This window comes from Psittacula echo, assembly GCF_963264785.1.
Source record: "Psittacula echo genome assembly, chromosome: Z".
NCBI lineage: Eukaryota > Metazoa > Chordata > Aves > Psittaciformes > Psittacidae > Psittacula > Psittacula echo.
In genome coordinates, this window is record NC_137742.1 from 49584988 (window position 1) to 49598788 (window position 13801).

The window sequence follows — 13801 nt, forward strand, 5'->3', positions numbered from 1 at the left end:
ACTCTCTTACTTATAAATATTCACTTTATTTCTATTCTGTTCTAAAAAAATGTGTTAAGGAAAGAGGTGGCCAGAAGGATTACACACATAAATTGCAATTTGGTTGTTAGGCTGTAAAAACCAATCACATAAGTGAAGTTGAGCACAGTGTAAGAAAAAGCCAGTTTTTAATTAACAACTTATTTACACGTTCATAAAATCAACTGAACTGGAGTAGATGTTCTGTGTTTGTCACCAATATTTTATTGTAACTGGCAACTTGCACGCTTTATAGTAGAAGAACAAAAGAAAATAAAGTTCACTATATACAGCCTTTGTACAGGCTACTTGACTATACACAAGGCATAGTGATCATAACACAACCTAGTCTTCATAATAACTTGCGCACAAAAAGACACCAATCAGACCTTATGTGAACATTACAGTGAAATGACATCACAAGTCCAGTGAAAACTGAGCATAATACAAAACATTTTGATCTACTGCAAATGACATCCTTTAAAACAGTAAGCCTTTATTCAGTAGTAACTTAACCAGAGTCTGATGCAGAGATTTGTTGCGTTGTTATAAGTCTTTTAAGCGAAGCAACCTCTGCAGATAAGCTGGCTATGCCCTGCTTCAAATACAGGTTTTCTGACTCGGAGACATTGTAGATATTGTCTTTTATTTCAACAACTCCAGTTTTGCAACCACTCTGAATTTTTACGTTGAGTTCCTTCTGATGCCAGAGTTCTGGTTTAAGTGACCAGTCTTGGATGTTAGTCACCTGAACTGAGAAAGGAGTGTGAGGAGAATGCACCAAGTTTTGTGCACCATGTTTTTCAAGCTCAAAATGTCGTTTTGAGGACATGTCAATGGGGGATGACAACTTCCGTGTTGTATCATAGTCATTATCCACTGCTTCCACCTTAACTTGCATGGCTTTGGCTTTAATTCGAAGCTTGTGAGGCAAAGCTGAAGAATTCACTTCTGGAACTTTAACTGTTGCATGAACATTTTTATGTTCAACTGGGGAATGGATTGGACCCTTAGGAACCTGCTGTTCGTCTTCTCCATCGGATGACTTTCCAACTACACCATCATCAGTTTCAGATGTTCTGGGGGAGTTACTGGAGGACCTATTAACTTGCAGGAGCGGAGGAGAATGTGAGTACATGTTAAAGGTAGCTCCCATGTAGCTTGGATATATGGATGCTTTGTATGAACCTCTATCCTCTCGTGGCTCTCTGTCTAATTCCATGGGCTCCTGTTTTATAATCTGGAATTTATTTTCAGGACTTCTGCAGCTGCTTTGTATACGACTTGGTTGAGTATGCTCTATGGACGGTATTTCAGACACATCGGATATTGAGCTTTGAGGAGAATGCTTAATGACAGAAATACAACTGCTACCAACTATAGTTGGTTCATGGTCATCTACAAATGAGTTGATATTTGATTTGGAACTCTGATAGTCTTGGAAATACACAGTTGTTGAGCTACTGAGTTTCTGTATCTCTTGGGCATAGGCTGCAGAACTAATTAAACCAAACTTCAGCTTCAATGAAAGCAGCTCTGCTTTCAAAGTCGCATTCTCCTCTCCCAGTGCAATTAGTTTGTTCTCTAAGACAAGGTCATTCAGCCGTCGTTTTTCACGAGATCTTTTGGCAGCTTCATTGTTTTTCCGCCTTTTCTCCCAATACATAGCATCTTTCTTTTCATCTGGAATGAATTCTCGCTTCCTCCGGCAAGCTGAAGATTTACTTTTTCCACTACTTGTTTCTGTAAGTAGTATATCTTCATTTGTAGACAATTCTTCAGACACTTCTGCTAAAGAAGACTTAAGTACTATGATTTTGTCCACATTGCTACTTGTGTCAACAGGTCCGTGTTCCTTTTTAAGGGTCTGCATTTTTCTCAGCTGCATCAGAAACAATTTGTAGTAAATCTACAAAAAGCAACAGAGCAAGCTGTTTCTCCAGTACTTCTCACTCCACAACTTGGTAAATACAGTAATTTTAAATCCACACACATTCTTCCGTTATTTTCATGTTCTCAAACAGAAGTATCTAGAACCAATTTTCATAGGAGATCCAATGGGGATCTTCTTAAAAACCTGAAATAAATAGAGAATTTAATTACAACTTAGGAATTGCTGGTTCAGGTCATGTAATAGCAGAGTTCAATAAAAATCTTAGACTAGCATTTGGGACATTAAACCACTCAACACTCACCCAACCAATACTCTAAGCTTTATGATACCTAGGTAGCAGATTTGCTTCCAAAACAAATTAAAAAAAATGCTATATGATCCAAGGAAAAATCAAGTAAAAAATATTTGAGTTTTGATCTGACAGTAATGTTGTCACAGAACTTTCCATAATATCACTGGCCAATCTAGATCTCCAGCAGTTAACACTGAAGGACACCAGGCACGTTGATGAGCAGCACTGGAAAGTATCTTGTTCTTTCACATTAAAGCATGTCTTCTGAAAACAGCTGTGGTGTATGACTTAGAAATGCTATTTATTTGGGTCCTTCATGGATTAAAAATAACATAAGCTGATTTAGAGAAGCTGAAGTGCTCTCTATTGTCTTAAAATAACACCACTATCCATTAAAGCTATTAAGAATTTAATTATTGCTTTTGAATCCTATTAAAATACACATATATCAAAATACACAAATGTTTACACACACACTTGGAATTTTAAAATGCCTTATTGATCAATCATACCAATTCAAACTAGTAAATACACATCATTTGGGCAAATATCTAACTATTAAAAATACTGCCTATCAAAAAGAAAACTTTAGAATCAGGATTGAAGAATATATAACAGAAGTAACATTTAGTAACTTGCCTTTGAAAAACAGCCTTATCACAAAGTGAAATCTAATACCATGGAGGCAGATGCACCTTTAGCAAAGTGTATGCATCAAAGCAGAAGTTTACATCTAAAAATCTTACCATTAACAAGAGAAAACCAGCTTAACTTTTAGCTTCAGACATTTTAATCATTAAATTTGAACCTAGCATTCAAATTTCCCTGTTTTATTTAGTTTCTCTTAGTGTAAAAATAGTTTATTCTCATAGGATCGTTTGGTCTTGATCTGAGATACAGCTTCCGAATATCTCATTTTTCCACAGTCAGTCATGTTCCTCGTAAATGTAGTATACCAAGTGCTTTTATAGAATTGACTATTGAGGCAGCAATGATTCTTGTTTGTGTAACACCACCACCAAAAAAAAAAAAAAAAAATCAAAAAAAAAATCTGCCACTTCAGATTAATGTCTCTATTTATCGGGAAACTCTTCACAATGACTAATGAAACTAATTTTAACATTATCAGTTGGGAAAGTTATAAAAGAATTAACGAACTGTATTCTGCCAATTTCTCTTGTCTTTTCCAGAAGGCAAAAAGGAGTGAGTGATGCAATAACAATTAAGCAAGGTCATAAAGACTCAGGTTTCAAGCTGGGTTCTGTTCCATCAAACCATGCCAACTCTTCTGTCGTGAAAAATTAACACATTTAATAGAACAGCTAAGTAGAATTTCCTAAAATCCGTGGTTAATTACTGACATGTAACTATTTGTCTTCGATAATACAGCCTTAATGGAAAATAGAGTTAGAAGCCAGCCACGCCAAAGACAGCATCTAACATTTCAGTGCAAAGGCAGCACCATAAATTGCCATGTTTGTAGAGAAGAAATGTATCTGTAATGTACAGGCAATTACATAGTTAGATCCTGATCCAAAATTCAAACTGTAGTCAAAAGGATTTTTCTGTCAAGTTAAACAGGAGCTGGATCAGGTTTAAAAACAAAAATAAGCCCCACAAAAAAGCAACATCTGTTTGTCCAAATATTCAGTACAATGTGATTTGCTGAAAAAGCTGTATAGCCATTTTGTCCATTTCATTTTCATTGCTCCATGTAACCAATGGTTTAACTAATATGCATACCATTTTAAATCCAGCAAAACCCAATAAATTTAAAAAAAGAATTATCACTGAACACATAATTTAAAAATTAAAAAAAAAAAAAATAAATACAAGGCCACCTGAACTTTTGAGCCATTTACAGAATATTCAGCCTCTGCAAAATAACTTTACATTAAAAGAAGAAAAATACTAGGATTTCATTTCATTATCCTGTAGCATTGGTAATGCACAGCTATTGATCTGTAATTGTCTTGATACACTGCAATCAACGTATTCACTTTTATCATTAACAACTGCATTTCTCAGGAAATGCATACACCTTCTATGGCACACAGTAGGAAGCAGTATAACATGGACCAGATACCCATGAAATCATTACTTGTCCCGTAGTACGCATCTCGGCCAACTCTCACTGAATTCAAAAGGTTCAAACCAGCTTTTGTGTAAATTTCAGGGCCTTATCAATATAGAAATCTTGCTCTGTTGTGCAGTACTACAGAACTATGCTCAAATCCAAATAATGGTATTGATTGTCTTAGAAATGGCATACTAATAGGCATACATCATTACTTTCTATATATTTATCTGCCACGTACCCTGGATCATCTACACTTACTTGAAACAGCAGCAACAGCAAAGAAGTACTTATAAATGTAGGAGCTGTGCTTTTATTAAAAGAATGAAACTATACCCACACAGTTTGAATACAACTTTTTTTCCCCTCTTATATTCCAGTCTTCCATTTTGACAATATAGAAAGAGTATCTTTAGTCTTGAACAAGACTGTATCAGGATACGAATATGGTTTTGTGTCTCTCTGTATGGTCTCAAGGTGAAAATGATCCTATTTGGGTGTCTGTCCAACTCCACGATCTAGGAAAAATACTACTAATACTAATAATAATCGGAGAAAAAGTTGTTGGTTTTTTTTAGGTCATTGTGTCCCCTTCACCCCCTCCCCAAAAATCAATGTAGACTACTGGCATAGTTCATCAGTATGACTGTCTGCAGACCAGTAAAAACTCAACTGCATGCCCAAACATAATCTGCAGCCCAACATTGGCACAGAGCTGCACTTAACAACCCAAAAGCCTGCAGCACTCATGTCCTTTGTTCTACGGGACTTCAATGCTGGGACAGCAGCGTGGGTTGTCCCAGCATACAATCTGCTCACTGTAGCACTGATAACTCCTGGTTTAGTCCGCTTCGCTCCTGTACACATTGTTCCTGGCACAAAGGGACAGAACGTAAGTAGCATGCGAGTCTACAGCAAATACCCAGTGCGTGTCAAACTGACCATGTTTTCGCATGCAGTATTCAACTTTGCTCTCTGTCACAGTCTATCAGTAAAGCTGTCAAGACATATGTGTAACCCACTGACACAGACTTACTGGTCTGTTATTTAATGTAGTTAGTTCTAACCATTACTTTAGTGAACTAACAAAACATCAATAAATCTTCAGCTCTTTCCACATCTTCCTTGAGCACTTTTATCATAGTAACTGGAATTGCTTCTTTACAAACAGGAGTCAAAGCCCTTGTGGATCAGCCCAATGCTGAGTCTGTAAGCAAATTAAATTCCATCTGATGATAATGGCAAAATGCCTTCAATGAAACCAGCCATTTCAGTTCACTCACATTTTATAATTCCACTGGAAAACATCAGTATTTACACATAAATTAATGAACTGTAATGATTCCTCTGACTATATTTCAAATTTCAGTATTTTCCCTTATGATTAATTTTTCAATTGCTTTATCACTTCCTCATAAAGTATTCTAAACCCAACATTTAACATTGCCTTACATTAGTCACTGTTAAAGATTTTTTGTTGTTGTTTGGTTGATGTTAATGGCATTGAGTGCCAATTCAACAATGTAATAACACTCGACCCTATTAACTTAATTACAGACCCAGTCTTGCTCCCACAGTAATTTTGCCATTGGCTTCAACTGAAGCAAGATACAATCCCACATCCAAGTATTAATGAGACTGTTGTATAGAACTCACGCTACTGAAGCAAGAAATTACGTATGCAGAAACCATGACAAGTTTATTTATCCATGGACTTTGTACTTCAGTGATCTGATTGTGTCAAAATTGTACATTAAGGATCTGATGCTGGGGATTTGTGTATTCACACTGTAAGAACTGGAATGTTTCAAAGGGTTGAAGGACATGGCTACAATCTTTTCTCTCTCTTTTCTGTGTAATTTAATTACATAAGTAATTTCTGCTTTAGACAATGTCTGTGGGCCTCCCCAGGTGTGTGCTTTCCCAAAGAGTAACTGTGTATTATGTTTTGTATTTAACTTTTCAAACATATACTAGAATTACATAGCTAATTGTTTAATTCTATTGCTCTAACATTCAGAAAGTAACTCTATGAAACTAAATGAAATCAAATTTCTAGCAGTTGGGATGCTCAAACACAATTCACTTTTGCATCACCGTGTGTTCAAAGATTTCTCTCTCGGCTCTTCAAAAATGGAAGAAAATAATGGCCAAGTACAACTTCTGGTTTCAGAAAAGAACAACGCCTCTATCACCATCACCACTATATGTCAAACTGCAGAAAAAGCAATAAAAGATTGTACTGGTGTGTCTGTGCATATTTTTAGTTGTTGCCCTCCATGTTTTGCATAGGTATCATTAACTATATTACTGCTACCATTCTGTCATAGGCTATTTTGAAAATCTGTCTACATACCAAAAGCTGGTGTCTAACCTGTTCATAGATACAAAATTACCAGTTTGCATTCCAAACCTTAAAAACCTGAAACATATAGTTAGCACTTTATCGTCAAAGTGTTTTAGAAACAACAGTTACCCATCTCGAGACTTTTATGAGGTACAGAAAAATATTATCATTGAGCACGCAGGACAGGAGGCTGAGTTTAAACTTTGGTGGTGAGTACCCAGCCTGCCTCAACATTTCTGAAATATTGGAAAATACTGTGGAGTTGCTCTACCTCTACTACTTTTCACAGAAATCCTGCACCCCTCAAGTCTATCATAATCCAACAGAGGATATGGCCTCATTCTAACCTCCACCAAAATCCTTCAATATACTTTTTCTTGCCTTTTTATCAAACACTGTAGCAAAATTACATTCCTGTTGAAGAAAAGCTTTAATACGGGCTCCACTGGAAAAGTGACATTATCCCTAGGACGGATTTGCAGGCAAGAGTGTCTAGGTAATGCAGAGCAAATAAAGTTGCAATTTTCTGGAAAAAAAATTTAGATGACTGCATTTTACACTATGATGGACAGGTTATCCATAGTCACAAAGGGTAAAAGCATTCACGATATAAATGTGACTACCATTTACTGCTATTATATAGTTGCACTCCTAGAGACCTGAATCCATTACAACAGCATGGAGCAATGCAGAATTATTGATCCTGTACACAGCTACTTTTTCTAACAACTTCATGGGCACCTTAAGTGCTGACAGTTTCAGGATCAACGTGTAATTAGGTCAGTGGAACACTGATGATGATAGCTTTGCACAAGATGACCCATTTTTGCTAAAATGTTGATCATCTTACTGAAAGAAAAAAAATGGGAGATGTCTACACAATATAATCCATGGGGAATATAAAAAAATAATTTATTACAACAAATCAAATCAATCAATTCTATTTAAAATATATAGAAAAATTAGTCTGTCATGGAACTTAGAACATTTTTGAACCTTTATATTATGCAGCTCCAAGCGGTACCCAGAAATATGATGACACGTGCAATTTTTACAAAAGGCTTTCATTGTTGGGAAAATTACTTAGGTTACTGTTTATCTTAATAACTACAAATGACTCATTAAAGTACAGCCTGCTTCCCAAAGGTAAATTACACAAATTATGCAAATGAAATTATTATTTGGAAAGTACAAAACATGTTAAAGGTAGCTACTGCTCTAAAAGGTCAGTTGAGCTTAATAGGCACAAATTTGACCTATATTTTCTCCCATTCCCCTAGGAAGACAATATGATACTATCAGATCTGTTCGATTTTTCCAAAACAAACTGTTTACTGATCTAAGGGATGGCAAACAAAAGCTAAAGAATGTTATTCAAAGTGCCATGAAAAACTTTAAAACTGAGAAGCAACGAAAATGTATACACAACTTGTGTAAATATTTCATTATAGATAGGTAAGTAGTACATGTACATAAATCATGCCACTTTAATTATCACATAACTTTCCAGTCTTTTTAATAAAACCCTAATAGAAACAACAGTTAGTGAAGTTACAGTACTATATGACAGTATGTATCTCCTAATTTCAATAGCTATTTGACAGCAAGAAAAAACTAGACTTGGAAAAGCTGTAACTTAATAGTAACAACATTCTGGAAATACAATCTCAATTCCTCTAGTTAAGAACCATCGAAAAAAAACCCCAAACAAACAAATAAAAACCCACCAAAAACCAAAACACACCACCATAATCAAATGTTAATTATTCTGACAACAAATGGCTTTCTATTATTGAACTATGTTCTTAAAATGCCAAGCATGGACCAGCCCTTCAGCTGACCTAAATTTACATAGTGCTATTTAAAGGCAGCAGAATTATGTCTATTAATCCCAGCTGATGCCCCTAAACATGCACCTTGTTATATAATAACTTAAATACAAATATGTAAACCAAACATCTCCTGTAAAATGTTGTAATCTACCACTCACAGCAAATGGAACAGAGAAACAGCAATCTTTTAGTACTCCAATTCTGTGAGATGGTCCAGGCTGGAAGACCACTGCACATGCTGAGCACCATTTTCTTTATTGGGCTGTGCTCCCTTTGTAAGAGGAGGTCTTGCAGATCTGGCACCTGTACTGCTAACTGCTGTGCTGCCACTTTTGTGTCATAAAAACCAGTTAATTACTCAAATACTTTGTGACAGACTGAAAATTACACCAAGACGGAACAACTCAAAAAAAGGGGGAAAAAAACTCTCTCTCAAATAAAGCACTCTTTCTGACAGAAGACAGATTTGTGTAATGTCTGTCACCAGATTCAATCTCTCAGTATGCTAATTTGGACATGGATCAATTCAACACACAAATTACGAAAAAACCCCAGGATATCTAAGGAGGTTTTAATCATAATTGATTTCAGATTCACCTTTTAATACAAAAAGTTTAAGAACATTGCTTCTATCACATTCTCAACCAAGTCCAAGTATGCCCTTGCTTACACAATCTTATTTTTGATAGTCATACTTAGCATCAGTATTAGACAGTTATATATAACTTGTTAAAAAAGAAAAAGCCCACAAAACCAAAACAAACAAGCAAACAAACAAAACCACCACACAAAACCAACAACAGGGTGGGGTTTTTTTTATTTATTTTCAAACACTGTAAAATACTGTAACATGGAAATCAGCTGACGTTTTCTTTTAGAACAGACTGTAGAAATTGGCCATCTATTTGCATTTTTTTCCTATTACATATCCTAAGCACATTTATATCTCATAACTGGCTGTAATGATCATGACAAGGTCACCTAGAAGAGTCAATTAAGCTGATGAGTCAGATACATTGCTTAACAGTGTGTAATAAGACTCAAACAGAGGATTTTATTGTTCATATTATTGCATCATAGTGATGTTATAACAGCAGCACGATTGCTGTCTGGAAAAAACTATTGCATAAGGATAGTTTGCATAACTATTTGTTAAAATAAGTCAATTAAAAATGAGCTAAAGGTTTATTTTATTTATGAGCTTTATTTCAAGATAAAGGATTGAAAAAAGCAGCATGGTATTGATACACTTCTCAGAATGTTTAGACTTCACTGCTACAGAAAAAAGGTATGTATGTCCATCCTATAAACTTTAGCCAAAGCATGGCAAATACTCTTCCTTCTTAGGATGAGATAAGTTGTGAGAAGGTCATGAAAATACTTATAACTTTGGGGAAGACTAAGCTTTTTGACATCATTCAGATCAGTTCTTTTAAATACATATATATATAAAAAACCAAACAACAAAACCCACAACCAAAAAACCCCCGAACAAACCACAAACACACACAAAACCAACCAAACAACAAAAACTGAGCACCAAAAAAAAAATTAAGGAGAAACTCCAGGCTTTGAGGTCAAATCCAGGAAGCTGAATATTTTAAAAGATAGTTAAGAATCCTCTGGAGAATGAGTTAAAAATATAAATAAAAATGTAAAGTAGAGGCAGATCATTCTAAAGTGCATTGCATTTCAACAGCCAAAGACACCTGTAACATGAGAACTCTTATAACAATACCTGCTACTGCCAATGACATTAAGGATCTGTATTGGGTAATCCTTGAAGTCCTTGGTTTAAATCAGGTCTTTGGGCCAAAAGCTGAATCCTTATTCATTCAAGTTTCCCATCAAAGTCAAAATTTTGATTGAATAAGGTCCGTAAAAGTGATGCACATAGCAGTATTTTAAATGAGGCTCTGGATTAATTACCAAAGAGGGCAAAGATGACTCAAAGTAGGTTGCATATACACGAGCAAACACAATGAAACAGAGTGCAATCATTCAAGTTACAAGGACAGGGGGGGAAAAAAAATGCAATTGTTTTTAACACAACAGTAACACCAAGACAGCTTCATGATCAAAGCTGCACTTGACCCCAACAATCAAGTAGCAGAAAAGTTTATGCATGTTGTTAAGAATATCACACTTTTAAAATACTTTGCTGCTACTACCTATGGCAGGTATACTGAATGTAAATACAGCAGCCAGGGTACTCAGTTATGTCTCTGGAGGTTTTGGTCACAAGCACAGTGACGTTGGTTTTGTATTCTTAAAGGACAGTTTTAGTCACATACACACATACACAAAACAAATAAATAAAAATAACCTCATTGTGAAAGCCAAGTTATCACCAGCAACTTTCAAGCAGTCGAGGACAGAGCACAAGCTGACTCCAAAGTACGGGACGTCCAGCCATGGCTTTTACCACTGCAATACCTAAATGACTTGGCAAAATAGCAGAATTGGGCAATGGCCATTTTTTGTTGTTGTTGCTCCTTACGTAAAAGGAGAAACACGAGAACGCTGGGGTGGCGGGAGGGGGTGTGTGACAGGCTCTCTCATGCCTACCTGGCAGCGAAGGACGGGGAAAGGTGGGGGGGGAGAGGGGGTCCTCTGTCTGGCGCTCCCTGCCCGCAGGCGATGGTGGGACAAGGCAGGGGGCACACGGGCAAGAGAGGTGGGGACGCTGGGCGCGACGAGGTGTGCGGCCGCACCACGGGAAGGCGGCGTCCTCCCAGCAGCGCCGCTCCGCACCTCGCCCGCCACTAAGGCAGCCCGGCCTGGCCCGCCGACCCCCTACGTGACCGGCGGCTCATGGCGCCTGGCCCGCTCCCCCCCCCTCAGCACGGCCCCGCGCAATCCACCCTCCGTCCCCCCCTCCAACCTCATCTACCCGCCCGCCCGCCGCCGCCCCAGCCCAGAACAAAGGGCTGAGGGGGAGCGCCAGCGCCCCCAGCCTTCGCTCGCCCGCTGCCGCCGCGCCCCAACGGCCACCAACGGCTTCCAACAGCCGCCGGGGACGCGGCGACCCCCGCTCGCGGCGCAAGGATGAGAAGGTGAAGGCGGGCGCGGACTCGGGCTCCGCAGGGAGGGCTCTATCCGCTCCGCTCCCCGCTGCCGGGTCTGTCACACTGACCTACTGGAGATACGGGCGGCTGCCCCCGGGGGCGGCGGCACCTGGACCCCTGCCCGCCCGCCACGGTCAGGCCACGAGAAGGACGGCTCCACCGCTTCCCCCGGCGCGGCTGAAACCTCCTGAACGCCTTCCTTCCCCTAAATTAGCCGTTCCTTTATTATTATTATTATTAAAGAAACGGCAAGTGAAAGCCCGTACCGATGTCTCAGCGTCTGGGCGAAATGCGTTCCTAAAAAACCACAGCCTTATCTCAAAACGTCTCTGAAGGCGTGGAGTTAAAAATCCGAGCAAATGGCCTCGAACGTCTACACGCACAGCTCTGGAGAAAAGACCAGAAATAGCACATGAAGCCACAATTGCTAAAATGCGATGGAGCTAAATATAGACCAACACAAATCTCGTTTTAAGGCACCCGGCACGCAGCCGGCGAGCGCGCCTCGCCTCCCCGCTTACCCAGTTGTCTACTTCCCTTATTAAGCGCACTTCAGCCGAATCTGTTACAGTTACGGGCTTTGAGTTGGGTCTTTTTTTTTTTCAGGGAGAGATTGTCCTAGTTTCTTTGTAGGGAGATTATAAAATCGCATAATTAGCTCCCTCTTCCCAGCCCGCCTGCCAGCAAATTCTGTGGTTACATAATGCAACATTTCCAGGAACTATTATGCGATCGGTCCCGGAGCGCCTGAAAAACAGCGACAGAAGCGACCAAAAGGGCCGGGGCAGGCGCGGCCCCGCACGACGTGGGGACAGGGCCCCGCCGCTGCCGTCAATCCCGTTTGCCCGCGGGCAACATCCCCCAGCGCCGCCCGACAACGGAGGGGAGGGGGAGTTCTCGCCAGCAGTCTCCGGGGGCACGCAGCTCCCAGTGGCTCCGGGGCGAGGAGCGGGCGGCGGGTAAGACCCAGATCTACACCCCGCACGGCGGCCGCAGCGGCGGACCGCTCCACGCCGGCACATTATGCAATGCAGGACAGCGGCTCCGGCGGCGCTGCCCGCGGTTCGCTGTGGAGAGGAGCGGGGAGCAGTACGGCACGCCGGGAATGACCACCACCTCCCTCTCCGCAATGGAATCCTTCGGCGGACATCTGCCGGGCTGCCTCTCGCGCCGACACCCCTCCGCCGAGTCCTGCGGCAGCACGCAGAGCCCGCGTGCCCGGGCGACCACTCCCCGCCCGGCGGCTGCTGGAGCCGGCTTGGGCTCGCATTATGTAACAGCGGTCCCCGGCCCGGCCCGGCCCGACCCAGCCCAGCCGAGGCGCGGTGGGTGCCGCAGCCCGGGCGTACATCCAAAGTTTATGCCGTGCACCGCTCCGCGGGCGTACGCTCCTTCCTACCTGCAGCGCACCGCGGGGCGCCGAGCATCCCCCGCCCCGCGCCGCGGACGGGCGAGACGAGACGAGAGGCGGTGTGGTGTGGTGCCGTGCGATGCGGTGCCGTGCCGTGCCGCGCTGTGCAGGCAGCAGCACAGCGGCCAGGCGGGAACGTGCGGCGGCGGCGCGGAGGGATGTGTGTTAGTAGGTCAGGGCTGCGCGGAGCGGGGCTCATAGCCCGCATGCCAGCCGCGCCGCGCTGTGACTGGCGGCCATGGCAGCCCAATCAGCGCCGGGCTCTGCCGGAGGACTGCCAATGGGAGCGGCCGGGGGCGGGGCGGGGCGGGGCGCGGGGCGGTGTGTGGTACAGTAGGTCTGTGTGCTGGCGATTGCATAACCGCCGACGGGGCGGGGGGCGGCGCGGGGGGGCCGAAGTAAGGGGAGCGGCGCGGGGGGCGCCGGCACTTACGTAACCGGCGCGGTGCCCCGCGGCAGCGTGCCGGGGGGGGCGCTCGGATCGCGCAAGTGTTCGCAGAGGCGCGGCGCCGAGCCGCGACACCGCGCCCCCTACCCGGCAGCGGTGGGGTTGAGCGCCGCCGTCCGCGCTGCCGGGGAAAACGGAGCTCGGCGGGGCCCTCGCTGCCGTGCCGGTGCCGTGGTGCGCGGCGTCAGCCGGTTGTGTCTGTACGGGTGTAAAAGTCAAGCCCTCGGCCCCGGCGGGAGCCTTGTCGTCTCGGAGCAATTGCACAAGAGCGGGCAGCCGCGCTCCCGAAGCACGTACCTGCCACCGAACCAAGCATACGGGTAACCTGCGGCGGGTCGCGCCGCAGCTCTGACTCGCGGAAAGTAGTGGTAATAATCGTAAAAGGGAGGGGAAGGAACTGGGCCCCTCGCCGGG

At 42.3% G+C, this 13801-nt stretch overlaps 1 protein-coding gene across 3 annotated transcripts; it reads right to left on the bottom strand.

Moving 5' to 3' along the window:
- Nucleotides 1–220: 220 nt before the first annotated feature.
- Nucleotides 221–13064, bottom strand: NFIL3 (nuclear factor, interleukin 3 regulated). Of its 3 annotated transcripts, none has more exons than XM_080638540.1 (3): nucleotides 12928–13064; nucleotides 11795–11915; nucleotides 221–2095 (listed from the first exon to the last, which is right to left on the bottom strand). In XM_080638540.1, the coding sequence occupies exon 3, from the start codon at nucleotides 1904–1906 to the stop codon at nucleotides 530–532; it is 1377 nt and encodes a 458-aa protein (XP_080494666.1). In that variant the 5' UTR covers nucleotides 1907–2095; nucleotides 11795–11915; nucleotides 12928–13064; the 3' UTR covers nucleotides 221–529. The 3 variants fall into 3 exon arrangements, with proteins under 3 accessions (XP_080494666.1, XP_080494665.1, XP_080494664.1); XM_080638539.1 differs by lacking the exon at nucleotides 12928–13064 and adding an exon at nucleotides 12050–12316; XM_080638538.1 differs by lacking the exon at nucleotides 11795–11915 and having other exon boundaries at nucleotides 12928–13039.
- Between the last annotated feature and the right edge of the window lie 737 nt (nucleotides 13065–13801).

What these genes read in the sequence shown, in the direction of transcription:
- NFIL3 (XM_080638540.1), bottom strand. Translation starts at nt 1,906, where the DNA reads ATGCAGCTGAGAAAAATGCAGACCCTTAAAAAGGAACACGGACCTGTT.